This window comes from Onthophagus taurus, chromosome 5 (assembly GCF_036711975.1).
Source record: "Onthophagus taurus isolate NC chromosome 5, IU_Otau_3.0, whole genome shotgun sequence".
NCBI classification, from domain to species: Eukaryota; Metazoa; Arthropoda; class Insecta; order Coleoptera; family Scarabaeidae; genus Onthophagus; species Onthophagus taurus.
Window position 1 is genome coordinate 2,110,660 of NC_091970.1, and position 21,728 is coordinate 2,132,387.

Genomic DNA, 21,728 nt, shown 5'->3' on the forward strand with positions numbered 1-21,728 from the left:
TAAAAATTAAATTCTACATTATCCTCCGGATCGCCCTCCTTTATGGCTTGTTCTAAAAGAAAAATTAACAATGCCAAAACGTGCTCGGATATATGCGTTTTAATGGCTTTGTATAAAACGACTAAAACAACCGCGTGGAATACTCTTGATCGTAAAATTTTTCTTGGGTCAATATAAGCCTCGCTGCATGGATTTGGGGTCCTAAACGGCGGCCAAGGATTCGTACCAGATCTAATTTTATTTTTTTGTTTAGCACTAAAACAAATTAATTAATCAAAATTAATTAATAAAAAAATAATCTTAATCATACTAAGCAGTGTATCGATCCATTGACGTTTGAAATTCTCTCCTATGCACAGCTCTTAATAAAACATGAATCGGATCGAAATGTTTATCCCAAACGCTTGATTTCGGCGAATATTGCCCTTGTTGCATCGTTCCACATAACTCTAAAGCCGGGGGTTTGTAATTCGCAACTTCAGCTAATAACGATTCGAAATCTCGGCTTTGTGATGTTCCGCACCGTTCTGGCATCATCTCCATTAATTGTGAGTGGGTTTTATCACCCATACAAAGCAAAGTAACCATTTCTAAACGATTTAAAGCCGTCTCTGATAAGCCTAAATTCGTTCGGACGCTAACTAAAGTTGCTAAAAATGTTAAAAAACTTTCTAACATCGGCGTGTCTTGTTCGCCGTCGAAAAATGAATTTTGGGGTGCTTGGTAAGGGGCTAAACTCATCCATTCTTTAATGTGGAACTTTTCGATTAAGATTTTTAAAAAGGTGTCGGCTGGTATTCGGGTTGAACAAATTTGTAATAGGTATAAATCGGCGTCGACCATTGAGTTGCAAAAGTTGCATTGGATGTAAGTCATCGATTGACCTTTGATTTGAAGGCCGTTTCGAACCCATAATCCGTTTACTATTTCATAGAATGCTACCTGTAATTAAAGAAAATCAATTTTTAGAAACAATTTAATTTGTTAATCATTTTATAATCTTCAGCGGATCCCAAAGTATGAATATTAAGTTTATTTCTATATTTCAATTTTATAGATAATAAAATAAGTGTGAAGTTAGCAAATGTCAATTTGTTCTGTCAAAATATAAAATTTTACCTTTCATAACCTCACTTTCTAATTTTTTTATCGGTTTTAATTTTTTTTCGAATTATTTTACTTTCATCTTGTAATCCACTTGATTTATTTAAACAAACACATTGTCAGGCTAATTTTCTTCCTACATTTTTCTTTTAAAATCCAAACCCTTTCTTTCTGTATTTAAGTCCCGTTTCGTTGAATTTTTCACAAATATTACTACACTCACCACTATTTTAATTGTAATCTAATCCATTTATTCTTTTTTTCCGTTTTAAAATAAATTAATTGCACGTATTGTTTTAAAAAAGACAAACAACAATAAGAAAAGTGATTTGATGTGTCAGAAAACGGGTACGTTCATTAATGCAATGATACATAACCTCAAATTAATTTTATTAAATAAAATAATATTTTGTTAATTCTTATATTGTTTTTTGCTCTCTACAACAAGTGTAGAGTTGGAAAAAAACATTTTCAGTATTGGAGATAAATATGTCGTGTTTGTACTCATTTTAAAGGATTTTTAATGAAGATTACAAATATGTCAAAATTGAGGTTGACATTTAAAACCTGAAGTTAGTTATCATATAATAGAAGTTTTATAACTGAAGTTAATCTAATATTAGTCACTTTTCAGTATTTTCTTTTTATTTTTAACGTGTTTTTTGGGTCATTTCGCGGTCTAATTATAAAATAAGTGTGAAGTTAGCAAATTTCAAAATTTGTTCTGTCAACTTTGTAATTTTTTTTCGAATTATTTTACTTTCATCTTGTAATCCACTTGGTTTATTTAAACAAACACATTTTCAGGTTTATTTTCTTCCTAAATTTTTCTTTTAAAATCGAAACCCTTTTTTTCTATATTTAAAGTCCGTGACGAAAGTGAAGTGATGTGTCAGAAAACGGGTACGTTCATTAATGCGTGACACATAACCTCAAATTAATCTTATTAATTTTTTTTTTGATATTGTGTTTTTTATTTCTCTTTTATAGTTTCAGCAGTAAAAAAAGCTTTCTAAGCTCCATTTTCAAACAACGAAAATTTTACTACTTTATATTGATTTTAAAACATGAGATAACAAAATTCCCTGTTAATTTCACCAAAGCGTTGCAATAATTAATGTAAAGTATTTGCACGAACAAAGAAAAATCTGTTGATAGTTGAACGTTGTGATTAATCATCGAGATAAAACAGGATGTACATTATTAATTATAATTTGTATTAATCAAGATAAGTGACAATTTAAACGTCAAAACATAACCAACAAAAAATGACTTTTTTGCTGTTGTAGCAAAACTTAGATTTTGTGTGTTTAGATTAAGAAAAGTTAACAGGTTATCGTAATCGCTGCTTTTTTTCTGATTGAGACAACCAAAACGGAACAAACTTTTATGATAATTAAAGGTTTGAATAACAAGTTCTTTAAACGGCTGTTTAATTTGATTCAGACAAATATAGATACCAACAGACTTCAATAACAGCACAAAGTTCGCTGCACCTTCCTTTGTTTATATACAAACTATAAACATCACGCTCTATAATTAAATTAAAAAAGGACTTATCTTATTGGATTTTCCAATGCAACACAGTACAGTATACAGTATAATTCATAATAATAAGTTTAAGATTGAAATACTTTTTGCCGTCATTGTATACATGACAAGATAAAGTGGGGGTAACCATAGCAACAAGAGAGTGGAGGCCAACACGAGCTCAGTAAGCAAAAACCGCGCCGAAAACCGAGCCCGTTTTTACACGTTATGGCCAAAATTAAAAAATCAATAAAAAGATGAAGTTTTCTGCAATAATTTTCGTGACATTTACATTAATTTCGGGCGAAACAACTCCAATCGGGAGTTTAACAAGCATCGCCGGAGGAATAAAAATGTTAACGTCCGGAATAAAAGATATCGTGGAATTTGTAGGTGACCACATCGTTGAGGGCGGCCCCATGCCGTTCGGACTCAAAAACAAACACAACGAAGTAATGGAACGAATCCAAGAGGTTATCGAAAAAATAGATGACGTTAAAGAGGCTACGCTAGCCGGTCAAATGGCGATGATCGCAAAAATTTTGAATCAAGTCCGAAAAGTGGTCCAAATCGAGGTTCGATCGAACGATTTATTTCAAAGTATTCACAAAATCGAATCGCAATACAAATTGATGTCGTTGTATATTAGCCGACGTGACGATATCCAACAGTCAACGTTCGAGGACTTTGCCAATAACGCAATATCCCATCGATCGAATTCAATAAGATCTTTGCTTCATCATATTCATCATTTTATAGTTACGGATAAGAACTCGCATAACTTAATTGACTCAATAGCTGACAAGGTAAGTTAAGTTATTATAAAAATAAAATTTTGTAAACGAAAGAAAAGAAAGGAATGAGTCACTTCGCAAGCGTGACTAACACAAGAAGTAATTTTGAAAGTTCCCGCGCATGAACCAACACCGATGACACGTTCCCCCACTATCGAAACGCCATAACAAGTGAAAACGGATAACAACAGAACAGTTGAGTGAACCGAGTGAACACAGCCTTATAGATCAAAACAGTTGTACCAAAATAAATCAGCTGATTAAAAATAAAAAAGTATCTATAATAAATAAAATCTAATAGTGAGTTTAACGTTGTTATGTTGGTGGTTAATTAGTATATATAAATAATATAAAAGGTGATTTCACTTAATTAGAGCACTACATCGAGATTAGTAACTCTTGTTTATTAAGAATTTAACCTTGACAAATCGGATCGCAACGGATGTTGAGAGAAAAGGTCTGTAAAGAAGAACACGTCGACGAAAAATATCCAATTCATAAATTAAAATTTACTGTTTACTAAGAGTAACGGTTTCTGTTGTTAAAAACTTTATCGGTCCGTTATTTTATTATCATTCGTTTATTTAAATAGTGGGATGTGCGCGGAACGTTGCAGTTGCCGCGTGACGTCATAAAAGCAAATTGTCTAATATCCGGCACAAAATTGATTAGAAAAGGGTGACTCCTCTGCTATTTTTTGATTACGAAAGAATTTTGTAATAAAATGAGTTCATTCTTTTAATTTTGAGTTATGAAATTCATTTAATAACATAAATTCCATTTTTAATAATTTAAAAAAATTTGGATACGTTCAGATAACCAAGTATGACAAGCTGTCAATATTATTTGTCAATTTTATATAAAGGTGTTTATAAATAATTTAACCTCTTTCGTAATCTAAAAACGATAAGAGTAGATACGAAAGTTTTAGTGAAAATATTTTGTGTTATCAAACAAACTTGTTCATAAATTGCAATCGTTTCAAAATAATAAATATAATAACAATATAATAACTACATATATTCGTTTTGTAGACATGCATGATTCATGGTAAAATTGTGAAAATAACACATAATTTTCTTAATGCTAAACTACATAATGACGCATTTTTGCATTTTATAATAACAAAATCTCGCTACAACCTAATCACAACAAAAATTTAGTTTTTTTATTCTCTTATTCTATATGGCTGCTTAATCTTATTAATAAGTACTCTTTTTCCACTCGAAATAATATTGATTTTAAATTCTATTTTTAAATAAATCGTTGCAGTTTTATAATAACTATGTTTCAACAAGCGTTTTTGTTATAAAATTCCTATAATAACTTCGTTTTGCATTCTAACTTTGTATAGCATCATTCATCAAAAATAAAGCAGCATAACCTAGGTAACCATTTTTGGTTATACAAAATAGTTATACAATAGTCAACTTCATTCACTAGATCAAGAAATATAAATGTAGCGTCTCGGTTGCTAATGACCTTGGCACATTCTCATTCGCCCATCAAAAATAAAGCTTCATTTCCTTACTTAGACTCTAGATTTCTAGATTTAGGGCGCGTTTTATATTTGGTGGTCTCGATTGTAGCGTCTTGACCATAAGCCAATATTATTTCTTCAAATCGTCAATTCCCATTACAAATTACAGCTTTTGTATATAACATCCTGCCGGTTGTGTTAAAATTAATAAGTTTTTGAGAAAAATTGTCCTTGAAACTAGTTGCGCCAAATTTATTTGAATTTTACATAAACACTTTCATTAACTTGCAATGAACCTACAATTAAAAGTGGCTGAATTGTATTACAAGGCTGCAATTAATTAGTTTTGATGAGAAATGCGAAATTTACCAAGGTTATTTGTCGCCGAGGTGCTTAAATTGAATGTTTTTTCAAAATTAAATTTTGTCTCTGAGGATCTTATGGAGAAGAAGATGAATTATAAGATATAAAGCTCGTATTGCATAACTAGGCTATACAGCGTGTCCCGTATCTTCCGTATCAGAGAATTATACGGTTTCTCAAGTGTACTCGCCAATAGATTCGACGCGGAAAGAGAAATAAGCTATTGGTCGCTTTTAATGGGAAAACTTTGAAAGTCCCCAAAGTCGTTTGTAGCCTAAATGCTATAATTGACTGTTAAAGAAAAAAGTGTAAGATAAAAAACTTGAATTGCAAGGCGGCGGCTTTTTTCAATCACTTGTTATCATCATTTTAGTAAATAATTAGTAATTGTTACATAAGGAGACTGTTAAAGAATAAACCATAAGCTACAAAGTTATCACTGCAATGCCTCGGGCGTATTCTGCTTCGGCTCATTCACGCAAATACATACATTCTCTGCATATGTGAGGCTTAAGATTGCTACTAGCATATTTAGAGACACTCTACATATTTATAATAAAACCTGAGGTCGCTTGCGGCCGAGGCTCAATGATTAAAATGATATTAACCCAAAACTAATCGTCCCATTGCTGCGCCTCGGCTTTAATTACTATAACTTGTGATGTTATTCGATTAAGCCGAGGTCGCTCGCGGGCGAGGCTTTATAACAAATATCATATCAACCCCCAAATCTAATCATCACATTCCTGCGCCTCGACTTTAATTGCAGTGAGATGATTTTCGTAAGAAATGTATGATTTTATCCGACTAAGCCGAGGTCGTTTGCGGCTGAGATTGATTAATATTGTATAAACCTCAAACTGCATAGAAAATATATGAGGTTTTTCTATTATGCTGAGGTTGCTTGCGGCCGAGGCTCTACAATTAATATAACCTAAAAATGAACAACGTATTGTGAGGCCTTGGCTTTAATTACAACACAAAATATATAATTAAATCAAGGTTGGTTGCGGCCTCAGCTTTAATTACAGTAAAATATGTATGATTTCATCCGATTAAGCCGAATTCGCGTGCAGTTTAGATGCTACAATTAATATCCCAAAACTGTTTGTCACACAAGACCTCGGCTTAATCGGATTGATATCATAAAATAATAGTAAATGATCTGAGGCTGCTTGCAGCTGAGACACATCAATATGGTATCAATTAATAACGCCTCGGTTTTTCTTAATCATTTGATAAAAGTTCAATTTTCTGATCTTGGCATAGAAACAATTATTGCATAACTAGGTTATGAAGCTTTATTTATGATGAGCAAGTTAAAATCGCCAACTTTTGATTTTTAACGCTTGTTAAAAAAATGATTTTTGAGCTATATGGATAAACTTGGGGATGTGTTCCTCGTGACAAATAGGTGAAAAAATTGCAGTAAAAGTTTTTTAGTTTGCTAGATAGTAAGTAAATTTCACGGAAATCTAGAGAACTAAAAAAGTTTTAGAGTAGCTTTCAAGAATAAGTTGAAAATCACCCTGTAGTAACAGCTGTTATACAGGATGTCTCATAAAAAACGCCCCAACCTGATAACTCTGTTAACTTATTATATTAACTTTCTAAATAACTCTGTTATTTACATTCCGATTTTCATGATCCAGGTATCAAATGAAATGGTTTTATAAATACTATAATTCATGCTACGAATAGTTTTTTTCCAACGCCATCTTCAAGTTAATTGCTGCCTATATTTTTCTTCACGTCATTGGATAGAGTTTGGTTTTCTGAATCCATTGATACATCCATTTTAAATGTAATTTTAGCAGAAAAAAGACAGCCTGTATACAGGGTGTATCTGAATGACTGCAACAAACTTCAAGTGGGTTCAACGCCAAAAATGGCGGAAAATTTTGGTTTAATTGTTTTTTCTCAAAAACCATAAACGCTAGGAAAATGAAATTTGGGGAATATGTTTAACTCATAATAGGGCACGTTTTGACCCTATTTGTACTTTCAATCTACCCTTCTAAACTACTAAACGTGACCACCCCCGTTCAATTTATGCCTAGATTTTTCTTATGAAGATGATAAATACATTGGAAAAATTTCAGTTAAATAGATAAAACTGTTCTAAAACTTTTTTGTCTCTTTGATGTTCTTCGAAAATTTAATAATTTCTGAGAAAAAAAATAATTAAGCAAACACTACCTGTTAAGGGTTGTTAATCGAAAGTTGGAATGAATTTTTCATGAAAAAATCTTAGTAGGCTTTGCAATCTTTGTCAGAAATATTACTTAGTATTATTATTATTGTTTTATTTAAAATTTTGAAACGTCGAGTGAACGAGCGTAAATGCGATAGAACTTTATTTAAAAATTAATTTGAAAAACAATAATAATAATAAGAAAAACACTGACATTTAAACGTCAAAAATATTTCTGACAAACTTTCCAAAGCCTACTAACATTTTTTCATTAAAAATTCATTCCAACTTTTGATCGACAACCCCAATGTTTAACGCTTTATTATTTTTTTTCTCAAAAATTAGTCGTTTTTGGAAAAATTTTAGAGAGACAAAAAAGTTTTAGGATACTTTCATCTACCTAGATAAAATTTTTTTAATGTATTTATCATCTGCATAAAAAAAATATTAGCAAAAATGTGAAGGGGGTGGTTAATACACATTAATACACAATACATCAATATTAATTGTAATTTTAACTGAGAAAAACAATTAAAACATTTTCAGCATTGCTAAAAAAAGCTTTTCACACTTCAAAGAAAAAAAACTTCACAACCTCGATATACAACAATTATTCCCGGAATAAAATCATAGCAAATTTTACTATCATTACAAATTCCTTGTAATTCGAGTTATACATATCAAGCAAAGTCATCTTATATTGTTACACATACATTGACTCACAGGTTCTTTAAGGCTAAATATAATTATCACCTCGCGTAACGCCGTTCATTGATTCTAACACATTTTTTACATCATTCATCACTCGTGAGATAAATACTTTATTAAGAAATGTTAAATCAACAACAGAAACGTCACCTTAGTAACAAAAAATTCGTCAAAATTGAAAACCGTCAATTTGTTTCAGAACAAAAATTAATGGATAATTAAATTTTCCAAAAAACAAAATGATTTGGATATCAACTTTATTCCCATTACTAATTATAATTTCCTCATCAACAATTTCGGCTCAATATCGCCGAAACACTCCAGGATTAGTCCCCGTAGATAAATTCCGCATCTCCCTTTTAAAAGTAATTCAAGACCAATGGGACATATTAAACAACAAAGAAGATGGCTCACAACCCACGGATATCGTAAAAAAATTCGTCGAATTCCGAGATAAAGGTTTCGATGATTTCGACGAAAACGTAACAATTTCGAATGAGTTAACCATTTTGGATACAATTTCGAATTGGGGCCGTGTCCAACAAAAAATTCACAAAGTCGCCGTGATGTACAACACTTTTAAGCGATTTCAAAAGCAACAAACGGGGAAGAACCGAATTCAATCGCCACCGGAAGTTTGGATCACTTTTACCGAAGCTATTTTACCGAGCATTTCGGATAATCTAAAACAAATTTATGAAGAGATACAAGAAATTAATTTATTTAATAAAATAAAGGTGTTAAAAAACAATTTTTTTTTTAATTATTATTTTTTTGATTTATTTTTAGGAGCTAGATTCAACCTCGATATGTTTAACACAACAATCACCACATCAACACCTTTACAATTTATACAACACAATCTCTTTAACGGAAATAAAAGGATTCGCGATGATTCAATTTTCGTACATTTTATTAAAAATGTATGGGAAAGGAAATTATACAACCGAGTCGCAATTAGAACGCGAACAATTCATCGAAAGGGGATTAAACACCGCGGCTAAAATGGATGAGGTCATGGCGAGAACTTCGCGAGATTTATGGAGATGCGACCCGGAAATCCAAGAAGAAGGTAAAACGTATTTGGAAATAACGCAATTATTGCAAGGGTATATACAAAATGAGGTTGATTTGAACCCGGATGGAACTTGTTGGGAGAATTGCGCCGCTTATGAGTACACGAAAAGCCATTCGTGTTATAAGAATTTGTATTGTAGGCAACAAAGGAGGTGTCAAGGGAAAATTTTGAATTGTAAATTTATTAAATCTGATATGCAAGTTTGCCCAAGTGTAAGTTGTTAAAAAAATTGATTAAAAAAATGATTATTTTATTTTAATAAAATAGAATAACACCTTAAAAAGGCGATACGATTACATCGAATACGAAAACGGCCAAGTTTATGGACATAAAGGATCTTGCCCAAAAGGCCGAGTTGAAGTGGAGAGTTGGTGGAGATGGCTATTTTGGCACTGCTCTTATTGCATGTGTCTTTGCGATGAAGAAGGAATCTTTTCCGATCGATATTTCAGCATGAAATCGGTTTTATCCGACGTTCTCAACAATAAGTGAGTTGAATCAAAAAAATTTAACCCAAATTTAAAAATTTTTGCTTAAGAATCATCACCGGGGTTAAATTCGCCAAATCAAATCGGATAATCCACCTCCAAATTGAACAAGGAGAACTCCTACAAAACGGGGTTGTTAATAAAACGACGATCGAATGGGTTCCTATTGATAGTTTTCGATTAAATGATAGAAACGTTTTAAAAGACCAAACTTATTTCACTTTATCCCGAGATAATCGCGCCATCGATTTAGATGTGCACGCGGGAGTTGAGGGTTACGTCCTAACGGGTGAGTAAAACGTTAATTTATTGATATAAAATTAATTTAAATAAAAAATAGGGGTGAGACTCCAAAAAATTGGGTCCCACCTCAACCTCCAAATTTATGTAACCCCCTACGACTTCGCAACGGGGAAATTAAAACCTGCTTTAAGCGAATGGTTGGATAACACAAACACCGAGTTCTCAATGATTTCGAAAAGGTAATAAACAAATTAATTTTATTTAAATCATTTAGTATAATTAATCTTTTTTGGTTTTAGGAAAAAAATTGAAATAAAAGATCGCGATGTTCCAACACGCTCAAATCTTCCAAGCAAAATCAAATCAACCCACAACGAATTTTTGGAATTCACCCACACCAGCTTCGAAAAAGACGCGGCGCAAACAACCGTCCCATTCTTAGACAGCCAACCGGTTAGTTCCGGTTTGAGTCCGAATTCCGGGGCGGGAATTTATTACAAAACTTCAAGCGATCAAAACGGGGGGTACATCGGGTTAAAACTAGTCACGTTCGATTATAGTAAACACCTCCTTAAAAAAGTTGATTTGGAGGAGGAACCCGAGGCGAATTAAATTTAGAACAAATTATTTAATCTTTTTTTTATTTTAGATCAAATTTTGATCAATTTTATGTATATTTTAATGATTGTCTAATAAATGTAATTAAAAATTAATGTGAATTACTTACTTGAACGCGAAGCGGGTGCATCATCAACATATGGATCACGTCGGATGATGGTAAAACTTCGTTTAACGACACTCCTTGTTTTGCAACTGCTTGGCATAAAAAGACGGCGAAGTATCGGTGAAGCGGTAAATGAAACGACATTTGTAAACTGTCCTCCTAAATAAAAAATGAATTAAATTAATTAGTTGAGTTAATTAATAAAATTACAATAAAGTTTCGATATAACGTAAAAAAATTTTTTAGTTATAAAGGTGCTTTTTTTTTAACATAAATCGACAGAAAATCAAAAATCCTTTAAAATGAACCCAAACTCGACTTATTTATCTCCAATCGTTATCGAGATATCTTAATTTTTATCAAAACAAAAAAAAAATGGCGATTATTTGACATTTGACAGTTTCTAACCTAACTTTTTTATTTTTGAACCCAAATATATCATGTTTGGTATCAAATGAAACTGAACGCTAGAACTAGAAACATTCGGGTTTAGTCGGCATAAGAGACGTATGGCTAAATTATCAAGCTATCAATTCAGAAAAAATTTTTAGTTATAAAGTTGTTCTTTTTTTAACATAAATGGATAGAAAATTTAAAATCCTTTAAAATGAACCTAAACTCGACCTATTTATCTCCAACCGTTATCGAGATATCTTAATTTTTAGCAAAAAAAATTGCGATTATTTGACATTTGACAGTTTCTAACCTAACTTTTTAATTTTTGAACCTAAATATATCATGTTTGGTATCAAATGAAAGCATTTTTGATTCATATTATGATCATTTCAATATTTATCAAAAAATCGTTATATTTAATTTTGACATTTGACAGTTTTTAACCTAACTTTTTTATTTTTGAACCCAAATATATCATGTTTATTATCAAAGGAAAGCATTTTTGATTCATATTACGATCATTTCAATATTTATCCAAAAATCGTTATATTTAATTTTGACATTTGACAGTTTTTAACCTAACTTTTTTATTATTGAACCCAAATATATCATGTTTGGTATCAAATGAAACTAAACGCTAGAACTAGAAACATTCGGGTTTAGTCGGCTTAAGAGACGTATGGCTAAATTATCAAGCTATCAATTCACAACAAATTTTTAGTTATAAAAGTTGTTCTTTTTTTAACATAAATGGACAGAAAATTAAAAATCCTTTAAAATGAACCCAAACTCGACCTATTTATCTCCAACCGTTATCGAGATATCTTAATTTTTAGCAAAAAAAATTGCGAATATTTGACATTTGACAGTTTCTAACCTAACTTTTTAATTTTTGAACCTAAATATATCATGTTTATTATCAAATGAAAGCATTTTTTGATTCATATTACGATCATTTCAATATTTATCCAAAAATCGTTATATTTAATTTTGACATTTGACAGTTTCTAACCTAACTTTTTTATTTTTGAACCCAAGTATATCATGTTTATTATCAAATGAAAGCATTTTTGATTCATATTACGATCATTTCAATATTTATCCAAAAATCGTTATATTTAATTTTGACATTTGACAGTTTCTAACCTAACTTTTTTATTTTTGAACCCAAGTATATCATGTTTATTATCAAATGAAAGCATTTTTGATTCATATTACGATCATTTCAATATTTATCCAAAAATCGTTATATTTAATTTTGACAGTTTTTAACCTAACTTTTTTATTTTTGAACACAAATATATCATGTTTGGTACCAAATGAAAGCATTTTTGATTCTTATTACGATCATTTCAATATTTATCCAAAAATCGTTATATTTAATTTTGACATTTGACAGTTTTTAACCTAACTTTTTTTATTTTTGAACCCAAATATGTCATGTTTGGTACCAAATGAAAGCATTTTTGATTCTTATTACGATCATTTCAATATTTATCAAAAAATCGTTATATTTAATTTTGACATTTGACAGTTTTTAACCTACCTTTTTTATTTTTGAACCTAAATATATCATGTTTGGTATCAAATGAAAGCATTTTTGATTCTTATTAGGATCATTTCAATATTTATCCAAAAATCGTTATATTTAATTTTGACATTTGACAGTTTTTAACCCAACTTTTTTATTTTTAAACCCAAATATATCATGTTTGATATTAAATGAACGCATTTTTGATTCGTATTGCAATCATTTCAATATTTATCAAAAAATCGTATTTAATTTTGACATTTAACAGTTTATAACCTAACTTTTTTATTTTTTAACGCAAATATATCATGTTTGGTATCAAATGAAAGCATTTTTGATACTATGGCTTCTATGTAGTCCATTTATAATAAAGAAATCTTTACTTCGTTTTAAATACTAGAACCTCCAGAAACATTCAAGCTTAGTTTTTCCCCATATTAATCTGTTATATCAAAGTTTTACAGTAATTAATGAACTAAATTAATAATAAAATAAATCAAAAATTCTTACAATATTAGAAGTTGTAAAATTGATCGCTTCAAACCACTCCAAAATTGAATTCAAACACACAGTCAATAATTTTCGTGATAAATGTGCGGTTGTGGAATCGGTGAGGTGCGAGACGAGGGCCCACATCGGATAAGCGGCCGCTTCTAGCTCCGCGCTAAACGCGGCGTAATAACTGTTGGGTTCGAATTCGATGTGTTGGTGGACTTCGCGGTGGTTCACGTTCATCCCTTGGAACATCGACAAGAAGGCGAACCACATCTCGACGAGGGCGTCGTCCGCTAAAAACTTCAAAGCGACCGGGCGGTGCGATAAGACGTTGTTTAAGTCGGAAACGAGCGGCCAATAACAATGTTCTTTCATTAATTTTCGACTGCAATCTACTACGTAATGAAAATTTTTGTCTGGATCTAAAAAAATAAAGAAAGAAATGTGAGTTATTATAAGTTTGATTAGTTTAAATAAGTTAACATATTTTATATAAGCATCTGCCAACAGTATCTAGCTCTTTCTTAGCAGAATCTAGTCATTTAACAGAATTATGTGGTCATATCTCAGCAGTATTCAGTCTTTTGCCATTAACAGAGTAGTATTTATCCTTCTTTAAGCAGAATCTAAACTTCTACAACCAAGATAGTCATCTACAAACAATATGAAATAATAATTTAGGCTCAAAAAAGCAAAATTTATATTACAGATTTCTGTTTTAAGTCAATAATGACAGATGTCAAATTGAACGGAAGTGAGATGAAAATTAACAGTAAAATTTCCACTTATCTGATAAATAACTTTTAGGTTATGTTGTAACTCAATTCGATTGGATTGGAAGGTCCCTCTTAGGAATGGAAAATGGGCAGGAATCCGGAAAGCTACTTCTTTTCTTTTTTAGGTTATATAAAATCTTGATTCGGCGTTAAATTATCGGAGAAACAATTTAAGGTTCGGAAATTATTTTGACTTTTTTAGGTTAGATTTTTTATCAAAATCCAACCGTACTCTCCCTCTGACTAAATTGAACTGTCTTCGTTCAACTTTTTCCTCTTCTTATATACCCTTTTCCCCCTCCCTAAAAATTTTTCTTCGTCCTATTTTTAACCCTCGCTTCCGATTGGCTGACGGGTTTCGCGCCATTTCTTCCCTTAAAATAATTTCAAATCTTTCTAAACCCCGACAACGCCATCTAGGGGATTTTTGTCGAACTACTCAAAATTCCAAAACTTATTTTATTCATATCTTTTTTAATTCTTTACCAATCTCGATGAAACTTCGTATTTGATGCATATATTCTTGTATTTCAGCCGTCCATTGGATGTTTCAAGATTCTCCAAGCACAAATGAAGTTTGAATTTTACAAATTGAAATCTAATTTTTAAGGTTAAAATCGTTCAAAAATCTGTTTGAATCTAATAAATTAGGTGTAGCTGATACTGATTTTCACGTTTTGGATGGTTTAGAAAGGATATTAATAGTTTTAAAGAAATCATGAGCAAATAAAAATTAACTGTCAAATGAATTGAGGTTATGTTTCTTTCTCAGGTAAAACCTGTCTTGGTCATTAAAAATTAATATTTTTATACTCACCATGTAAAACATTTTGTATAAGTATCTTCCCAAGCATGTACTTTAAACTAACCACCATGATATGAAGTAGATTTAATTGTTCGGTCATCCTCAACGCGAGACTTTCATTCGAAAATAATTGCACACTAACATGAACAACACGATTACTCAAAGTATCGACGTCGTTTGAGTTCTCAAGCATCATCGAAATTCGATTATAATGGATAACAAAAGCTTTGGTTAAAGCCTCTTTATAATCAGCGTCCGGTAAAATGTTCAACAACAAACACACCACTTTCTGTGGAAATTCGAACTTAACAGTCCAAAAAACGAGCTCCTCTAAAAACGTTTTGTGCAACACTTCCGGAAACGAGGGGCTCCCCCTTTCATCTGATCCTTCAGGAACGGGTAAAGTTCTCAACGCGTCTTCGTAAATTCGTTTAGATTCCGCCATATATTGTCCGTACTCGCTATCCGGGTTCTCCCCAACTTCATTTAACACCCTATACATTTGGGGATTAGTCAAAGCTTGGGTCATAACCCTTCGCATCAAATCCCCCATATTCGTAAAATCGATCAACATCGTTATAAATCGATCCGCGTCTTGAATGGGGCTCCGCGTCTCCGCCGGCGCGTTACTCGTTTCTCTTAAATGTTGAATTAATCTTAAAATAATCCGAGGCATCATCGCCTCAGCGACGCACATTAATTCCCGCGGGGCATTCCCTTTACTCGCCGTTTTATTGGGGCCGTGTCGATCGCAAAATCCCGTCTCTTTCATCACCGAAATATCACCGCAATCGCAAGCGCCACCGGCTTGACTCAGAAACATGTTGAAATCGTGACGTTGATGATTACCCTTTTTGAAACACTCTGTACAAAGTGACATACAGGGTGATATTCCGCACGTACGGCAACGGTATGCTACAAAATTCGGCGTCCAAACTAATCCGCACGTTGTTGGATTATCATAAGTACGAACTATACAAAAAAATAAAAATATTTTAGTAATTTAAAAAAAAAATTTTTTTTTGAGGTTATGTTTATCTTGATTTGATTTGAATTTAACCTCAAATTTAATTATTTAATTTTAACCATAAAATTTTATTGTTATTACGAAATTTTTTAATAATATGTATTTATTATAATAAATTAATAATATTTTAATCATTTATTAATAAAAAATCATAACTTGACAATTCTATAAATGAACGTACCCTCATTTGACAGGTATGAGGAAGTAAAAACACGAGTTAATTCGGTTGATGATACAATATCACCTGTCAAATTCCGAATTAACGTAATTAAACATAAAAATACGCTTAAAATGATATAAAAGATTTTTTTAAATAAATTTTTTTACTTACCTGTCGTTGAAAATTCATCGGGGGTTCTTCCGCCTGCCATCAACCACTTACACCAGTCGATCGTGTCCCATTCGTCGATCGCCTTCGCCGGATTTAATAAGTTATCGAGCACCTCGTTCAGGTGTTTGGGGCTCGTGGCACCCGAACAATCGGCGTGCACATAAGCGGCCGTCGCTCGTTTACCTTTCGCCATAAGCACCTTCGCCTCAAAAGAGGAACTCGAAGGGCCACCACCGCCGAACATGTCGATGATAAAACACTTCTTCACGTCTCGAACCCGATCCTCTTGTCACTTCACGACGCGCCTCTTGTCGATCGTCGTCCCTGTCATCAGTTCAAACGTGACGATTCCGCTTTTACAACTTAATTTTTTCTTATCGTAACACAATACAACGTAGGGAGGGGGGCCCTCCTCGGCGACGTCTTCTTCACCGACCGAAATTAACTTCTTCGACGACTCTTTTCACCTCTACCCACCGACGACGACTGGCGATCACAACGCGAACGCACTAGAGGGCGTTTCGATTGTGTCAAGTTCATCTCTGTATCGAGTGAAGTTAGTTGTTTATAGGATAAAGATTTAATTGAAAGTAATAAATAAAATTAGATTACTTTTATTTCATTGTAATTCCTAAAAATAAATCATTTAATTTCAAAAATCAATAATTAAAAATTAAATTTTATAAAATGTCAAAATATCGATAAAATAGATTCCTTTTTTTTTAATGAATTTCAAATAATTAAAATTTTATTCGGGAAATTTTATATTAAACTTCCTTTGGTTCTCATTAATCCAAAAATCGATTTTATTAATCGTTTCTTGATCCATCTCATTTTTCCAACTTCCACTCTTTCCATTTCTTATAAATGAATTCTCGCCACAATTTCGAATAATTCCGATATCTTTTAAAGCGGCGTTATTAACGGAGGGGTTATTTTTAAAGTTTTTTATATCCAAATGTTCTTTTAAAGCGTCCAATTCGTCGTCGGTTATTTTACAACCGATAAAATCGGCCACCTTTTTAATACCCCGTTTGCAATCGCGTAACAAATCTTCGTAGAACATAAAAAGAAGCGATTCTTCGTCTTTATTGTCGTAACCTTCTTTTAGATGTTCCCAATAAGGCGTCCAAGGTTCTAATAAAAAAAATTTGACATTTAAACGTCAAAGTGACAGTTTTAATTTTTGACGTTTAGTTCTTACGTAAATTTTTGATAAAGTATTCGCAATAATCTCGTAAATTTCCTTCGTAACCTTGAGTTTTGAATAGTTTATTTAGATGGTAAAACGAATTTATTACATCTTTTGGGTTTCGGGCGACATAAATCACTTTGCACCCGATTTTGAGTAAATTTGGTGGAAGGAGACTGAACGGGAGATGGGTTTTGATTATTCTCGGTGATTTTCTTAAAGGTAATTTTAAGTATTCGGGGAAAGTTACTTCTTCAATGATTTCTTTTTTCGTTGGATCATTTTCTTGTAAAAACTCTAATTTGACTTCTTCATGAACGAAGGAACCAAACCTAAAATTAATTAAAATGAATTAAGAAAAAATGAGTTAATTTTGAAGTAATTTTACTCCAAAAATGGGCATCTTTCGTTTAATGAGACTGTTTTAGCTGTTTTATAATCGAAATTGTTTGCTAAAAGCCAAACCATCTCTTGTGTCCACGTCGTTCCAGATCTTGGGAATGTAACGATCCAAATATCGTCTTTTCTGGGTTCAAAGTTGTAATATTTTGGGGCATCCTCCAAAAACTTCGCAGGAAAGAAATAATTTTTAGGCCCAATTTGCACAAAAGTTGTTCGCTCCCCTTTAAAATCCTCCAACAACTTTTTGTTAACATCCTCATCAATTTTGGTTATTTCGTAAGGAAATTTATAATTATTATTAGCGACGTCTTCGGTTATATCCATTATTTATTTCAATTTTAAACACTCATCACAGTTTACACTTAAAACTCACCCAATAGACTGGAATTAAAATTTTGAATACACAGCGATTTAATTTAATGGTGTTTTTAGGTCGAACGTTTTTATAACTTTCACCGCATTTAACTCCACCTTTATTAAAGTTTACGTTTTTTTCGCGAAAGTTATCCATTTAAATTTGACAATGATAAGGTAGATTTCTGTAATTAATGAGATAACCTCAAAAAAGAAACGTCAAAAAAAAATTAATATAATTTTAGAAATTATGGATGTAAATAACTCTTTGGAGTCTTTAGAAAAAGAAGATCCGATTAAATGCATATTCTTTTGCGAGTTTCATCCAGTTGTTGGGCCTGTAATATCTTGTCAAGTAATTTAATTAAATAACATAACCTCAAATATATAAAATTTGTTGTAGATTCCCGAAAATTATATTTCAAAGGAAGTTTTTGATAGCGTAAGCGTTTATATTATTACGAAATTAGAGTTACAACGTAGCACAATAACTGTGTAAGTTATTAATTAACAAAAAAATTTTTTTTAGGTTATCACCTTGAAATTTTTTTTGCAGAACTTTACCAAATTACAAAATATTAGGTTTTCCCGTTCGAATCGATGACAAAAAGTACGCAAGAAACGCCTTCCAATTCAATTTATGTTTTGTGTGTAACACCAAAGCTAGAGCAGTTCATTATGAGCCGGTTGTAACAAAACTCTCAGATTATTTAATAGCTTTAGAAGTAGAAAATAATTTTTTAAGTGGTGGTAACCTCGCGAATAATTTATCCCCGATTTTAAAACAAGTCCTAAACGATTTAAACACAAAAGGGGAGTGTGCTTTAACAGAAGGTCCAACCGCGACTCATTTAAAAGTGGTAAAAATCAGACACAGCCCCCAAGCAGTCGTTGATTGTCAAGTTCCCATCTTTATAAAACCCCTTCCTGAAGATAAATGGGATTTAACCACCCAACAAGTCGCCCCGTTCATCGACGGGTTTAACCACGTGGCTCGAATCGCGAATTTATCCGACGTTGAAAATAATTTAGTAAAAGCCTGCGTTCAAAATCTCGTTTATTACGGTGTTGTCGCTTTAGTACCACTTTTCCAATACAGCAACATTTATTGCACCACCCCGAAATTAAACGTTTTAATACAAGACGTCGATTTACAACGAATTTGTTTAAAATACGTCGCGAAATCTCAAAGATATTTACCGTGTATTCGAGACGTTTTTCGGATTTACGCCGCAATGACGCGGGGGACAACAATAAGAGATCTTTGCGTACGGTTTAATCCAGCTAATTTAAGAATTAACGAGAGAAAGCTTGTGCAATTTGGAGTTTTGGAAGGGATTATAAGGCGAGTACATAAATATCCGGTTTTTTTGGGGGATTGCCCCGAATTGAATAAATCTTTATCGGGATTAGCTAGTTTAGACGAGATTTGTTGCGCCACGGGAATTGGGGCGCAACAACTCGAAGATCAATTAGAAAAGGATAATAATGTTGTGATGTTATGGAAATAATAAAGATTACCATTAATAAAAAATACAAAATTAAAAAATTACATTTAAAAAATTAAAGGGATAACCTCAAAATTGAAATGTCATATTTGACAGTTAATAATTTATCTTTTTTAAAATATAAAAAGAAACTTTTTGTATTATTAATGTAAAATTAAAGTGTTTCTTGACTTGTTTGAGAATGATGTTGTGATGTTATGGAAATAATAAAGATTACCGAATCAAATTTATTTAATTCTGACTTTTTTTAAAAAAGAAAACTGCAAAATTAAAAAATGACATTTAAAAAGTAACCTCGAAATCGAAATGTCATATTTGACAGTTAATTCTTTATCCTTTTTAAAATGTAGTTTTAAAATATAAAAAGAAACTTTTTGTATTATTAATGTAAAGCGTTTCTTGCGTTGTATGAGGATAAAAAGGGAAAATTCAAGAATCATCATGTGGCTTAAAAATCGACGATTTTTTTATTTTTTAATCATTGTGAAATTGTTTTCGATACGTAACGACTACCTGTCGTTAGATAGACTGTGTGTCAATAGACTCTGTGTTAATACAAGAACTAACACTAGACCTAGAACTAGAAACATTCGGGATTAGCCGCACGTCTCTAAAAACGGCTAAACCCGAATGATTCTAGTTCTAGGTCTTGTGTTAGTTCTAATGATAAAGTAATATTGCTTGTAAAAGACCAAATACTGCCGCCAGAAGACGAAAAACTGCTTGTGGAAGACAAATACTACCTCTACAATACTAAAAAATGCTTGCAGAAGATAGACATTGTCTATAAAAGGTTAGGTATTGCTACCAACAGACTAGAAATTGGTTGCAGAATACTAATATTGCTTGTAGAAGACTAAATACTGTCGACAAAAGACTAAAAACTCCTTGTGGAAGACAAATACTATCTCTATAATACTAAAAAATGCTTGCAGAAGATAGTCATTGTCTATAAAAGGCTAGATACTGCTACCAATATACTAGAAATTGGTTGCAGAATACTAATATTACTTGTAGAAGACTAAATACTGCCGACAGAAGACTAAAAACTCCTTGCGGAAGACAAATACTACCTCTATAATACTAAAAAATGCTTGCAGAAGATAGTCATTATCTATAAAAGGCTAGATACTGCTACCAATATACTAGAAATTGGTTGCAGGATACTAATGTTGCTTGTAGAAGACTAAATACTGTCGACAAAAGACTTAAAACTCCTTGTGGAAGACAAATACTACCTCTACAATACTAAAAAATGCTTGCAGAAGATAGACATTGTCTATAAAAGGCTAGATACTGCTACCAACAGACTAGAAATTGGTTGCAGAATACTAATATTACTTGTAGAAGACTAAATACTGCCGACAGAAGACTAAAAACTCCTTGCGGAAGACAAATACTACCTCTATAATACTAAAAAATGCTTGCAGAAGATAGACATTGTCTATAAAAGGTTAGGTATTGCTACCAACAGACTAGAAATTGGTTGCAGAATACTAATATTGCTTGTAGAAGACTAAATACTGTCGACAAAAGACTTAAAACTCCTTGTGGAAGACAAATACTACCTCTACAATACTAAAAAATGCTTGCAGAAGATAGACATTGTCTATAAAAGGTTAGGTATTGCTACCAACAGACTAGGAATTGGTTGCAGAATACTAATATTGCTTGTAGAAGACTAAATACTGTCGACAAAAGACTTAAAACTCCTTGTGGAAGACAAATACTACCTCTACAATACTAAAAAATGCTTGCAGAAGATAGACATTGTCTATAAAAGGCTAGATACTGCTACCAATATACTAGAAATTGGTTGCAGAATACTAATATTGCTTGTAGAAGACTAAATACTACCGACAGAATACTAAAAACTCTTTGCAGAAGACAAATACTACTCATACAATACTAAAAAATGCTTGCAGAAGATAAATATTGTCTATAGAATATAGACGATCTAGAATCTAGCTTTCTTCAAGCAATTAGTAGTCTTTCCAACAATATTTAGCATTCTGAAAGTAGTTAATAGTCTTTTGAAAATAGTATCTTGTCTTTCCAAGCAAATAATAGTTTCTCCCAGCAGTACTTAGTCTTCTCCAAGCAGATCGTAATCTTTTCCACTAGTATCTAGCTTTCTGGCAGCATTAGGTAGCTTTTTGGGAAGCATATTTCTTCTCTCCAAGCAGTTATTAAAGTCATTGAAAG

The 21,728-nt window shown here is 32.0% G+C and overlaps 4 protein-coding genes across 6 annotated transcripts in view; 2 read left to right on the plus strand and 2 right to left on the minus strand.

Moving 5' to 3' along the window:
- Positions 1-16,575, minus strand: part of LOC111419389 (Ubr3 ubiquitin ligase) — a 28,737-nt gene extending 12,162 nt beyond the window's left edge. Inside the window, exons 1-6 of the mRNA XM_023052183.2 lie at positions 16,068-16,575; positions 14,722-15,681; positions 13,144-13,550; positions 10,710-10,865; positions 311-942; positions 18-255 (exon numbers count right to left, since the gene is read on the minus strand). Coding sequence (XP_022907951.1) covers positions 18-255; positions 311-942; positions 10,710-10,865; positions 13,144-13,550; positions 14,722-15,681; positions 16,068-16,311 — 2,637 coding nt within the window. The 5' untranslated portion in view covers positions 16,312-16,575. The remainder of the gene's footprint in view (positions 1-17; positions 256-310; positions 943-10,709; positions 10,866-13,143; positions 13,551-14,721; positions 15,682-16,067) is intronic.
- Positions 2,805-10,695, plus strand: LOC111419392 (chemokine-like protein orion). 2 transcript variants are annotated; one of them, XM_023052187.2, is made up of 7 exons: positions 3,623-3,885; positions 8,373-8,910; positions 8,963-9,463; positions 9,519-9,739; positions 9,790-10,028; positions 10,080-10,221; positions 10,282-10,695. In XM_023052187.2, the coding sequence occupies exons 2-7, from the start codon at positions 8,413-8,415 to the stop codon at positions 10,592-10,594; spliced, it is 1,914 nt and encodes a 637-aa protein (XP_022907955.2). In that variant the 5' UTR covers positions 3,623-3,885; positions 8,373-8,412; the 3' UTR covers positions 10,595-10,695. The 2 variants fall into 2 exon arrangements, with proteins under 2 accessions (XP_022907954.2, XP_022907955.2); XM_023052186.2 differs by lacking the exons at positions 3,623-3,885; positions 8,373-8,910 and adding an exon at positions 2,805-3,440.
- A 90-nt stretch (positions 16,576-16,665) lies between the features above and the next one.
- On the minus strand, positions 16,666-18,183 carry LOC111419388 (sulfotransferase 1C4-like). Its single transcript, XM_023052182.2, has 3 exons — positions 17,648-18,183; positions 17,272-17,591; positions 16,666-17,204 (listed from the first exon to the last, which is right to left on the minus strand). Exons 1-3 carry the CDS (start codon positions 17,983-17,985, stop codon positions 16,816-16,818), a joined length of 1,047 nt encoding a protein of 348 aa, XP_022907950.2. The 5' UTR covers positions 17,986-18,183; the 3' UTR covers positions 16,666-16,815.
- A 20-nt stretch (positions 18,184-18,203) lies between these two features.
- Positions 18,204-19,758, plus strand: LOC111419387 (Nitrogen permease regulator-like 2). Of its 2 annotated transcripts, none has more exons than XM_023052180.2 (3): positions 18,204-18,370; positions 18,419-18,510; positions 18,572-19,758. In XM_023052180.2, the coding sequence occupies exons 1-3, from the start codon at positions 18,266-18,268 to the stop codon at positions 19,524-19,526; spliced, it is 1,152 nt and encodes a 383-aa protein (XP_022907948.1). In that variant the 5' UTR covers positions 18,204-18,265; the 3' UTR covers positions 19,527-19,758. The 2 variants fall into 2 exon arrangements, with proteins under 2 accessions (XP_022907948.1, XP_022907949.1); XM_023052181.2 differs by having other exon boundaries at positions 18,204-18,355.
- The last annotated feature ends 1,970 nt before the right edge of the window (positions 19,759-21,728 follow it).

What these genes read in the sequence shown, in the direction of transcription:
- LOC111419392 (XM_023052186.2), top strand. Translation starts at nt 2,892, where the DNA reads ATGAAGTTTTCTGCAATAATTTTCGTGACATTTACATTAATTTCGGGC. An exon ending in ATATGCAAGTTTGCCCAAGT is followed by an intron (nt 9,464 to 9,518) that starts GTAAGTTGTTAA and finishes TTAATAAAATAG; the next exon opens with AATAACACCTTAAAAAGGCG. An exon ending in TGAGGGTTACGTCCTAACGG is followed by an intron (nt 10,029 to 10,079) that starts GTGAGTAAAACG and finishes AATAAAAAATAG; the next exon opens with GGGTGAGACTCCAAAAAATT.
- LOC111419388 (XM_023052182.2), bottom strand. Translation starts at nt 17,985, where the DNA reads ATGGATATAACCGAAGACGTCGCTAATAATAATTATAAATTTCCTTAC. An exon ending in GAAAGATGCCCATTTTTGGA is followed by an intron (nt 17,592 to 17,647) that starts GTAAAATTACTT and finishes AATTAATTTTAG; the next exon opens with GTTTGGTTCCTTCGTTCATG. An exon ending in ATACTTTATCAAAAATTTAC is followed by an intron (nt 17,205 to 17,271) that starts GTAAGAACTAAA and finishes TTTTTTTATTAG; the next exon opens with AACCTTGGACGCCTTATTGG.
- LOC111419387 (XM_023052180.2), top strand. Translation starts at nt 18,266, where the DNA reads ATGGATGTAAATAACTCTTTGGAGTCTTTAGAAAAAGAAGATCCGATT. An exon ending in GGCCTGTAATATCTTGTCAA is followed by an intron (nt 18,371 to 18,418) that starts GTAATTTAATTA and finishes AATTTGTTGTAG; the next exon opens with ATTCCCGAAAATTATATTTC. An exon ending in CAACGTAGCACAATAACTGT is followed by an intron (nt 18,511 to 18,571) that starts GTAAGTTATTAA and finishes TTTTTTTTGCAG; the next exon opens with AACTTTACCAAATTACAAAA.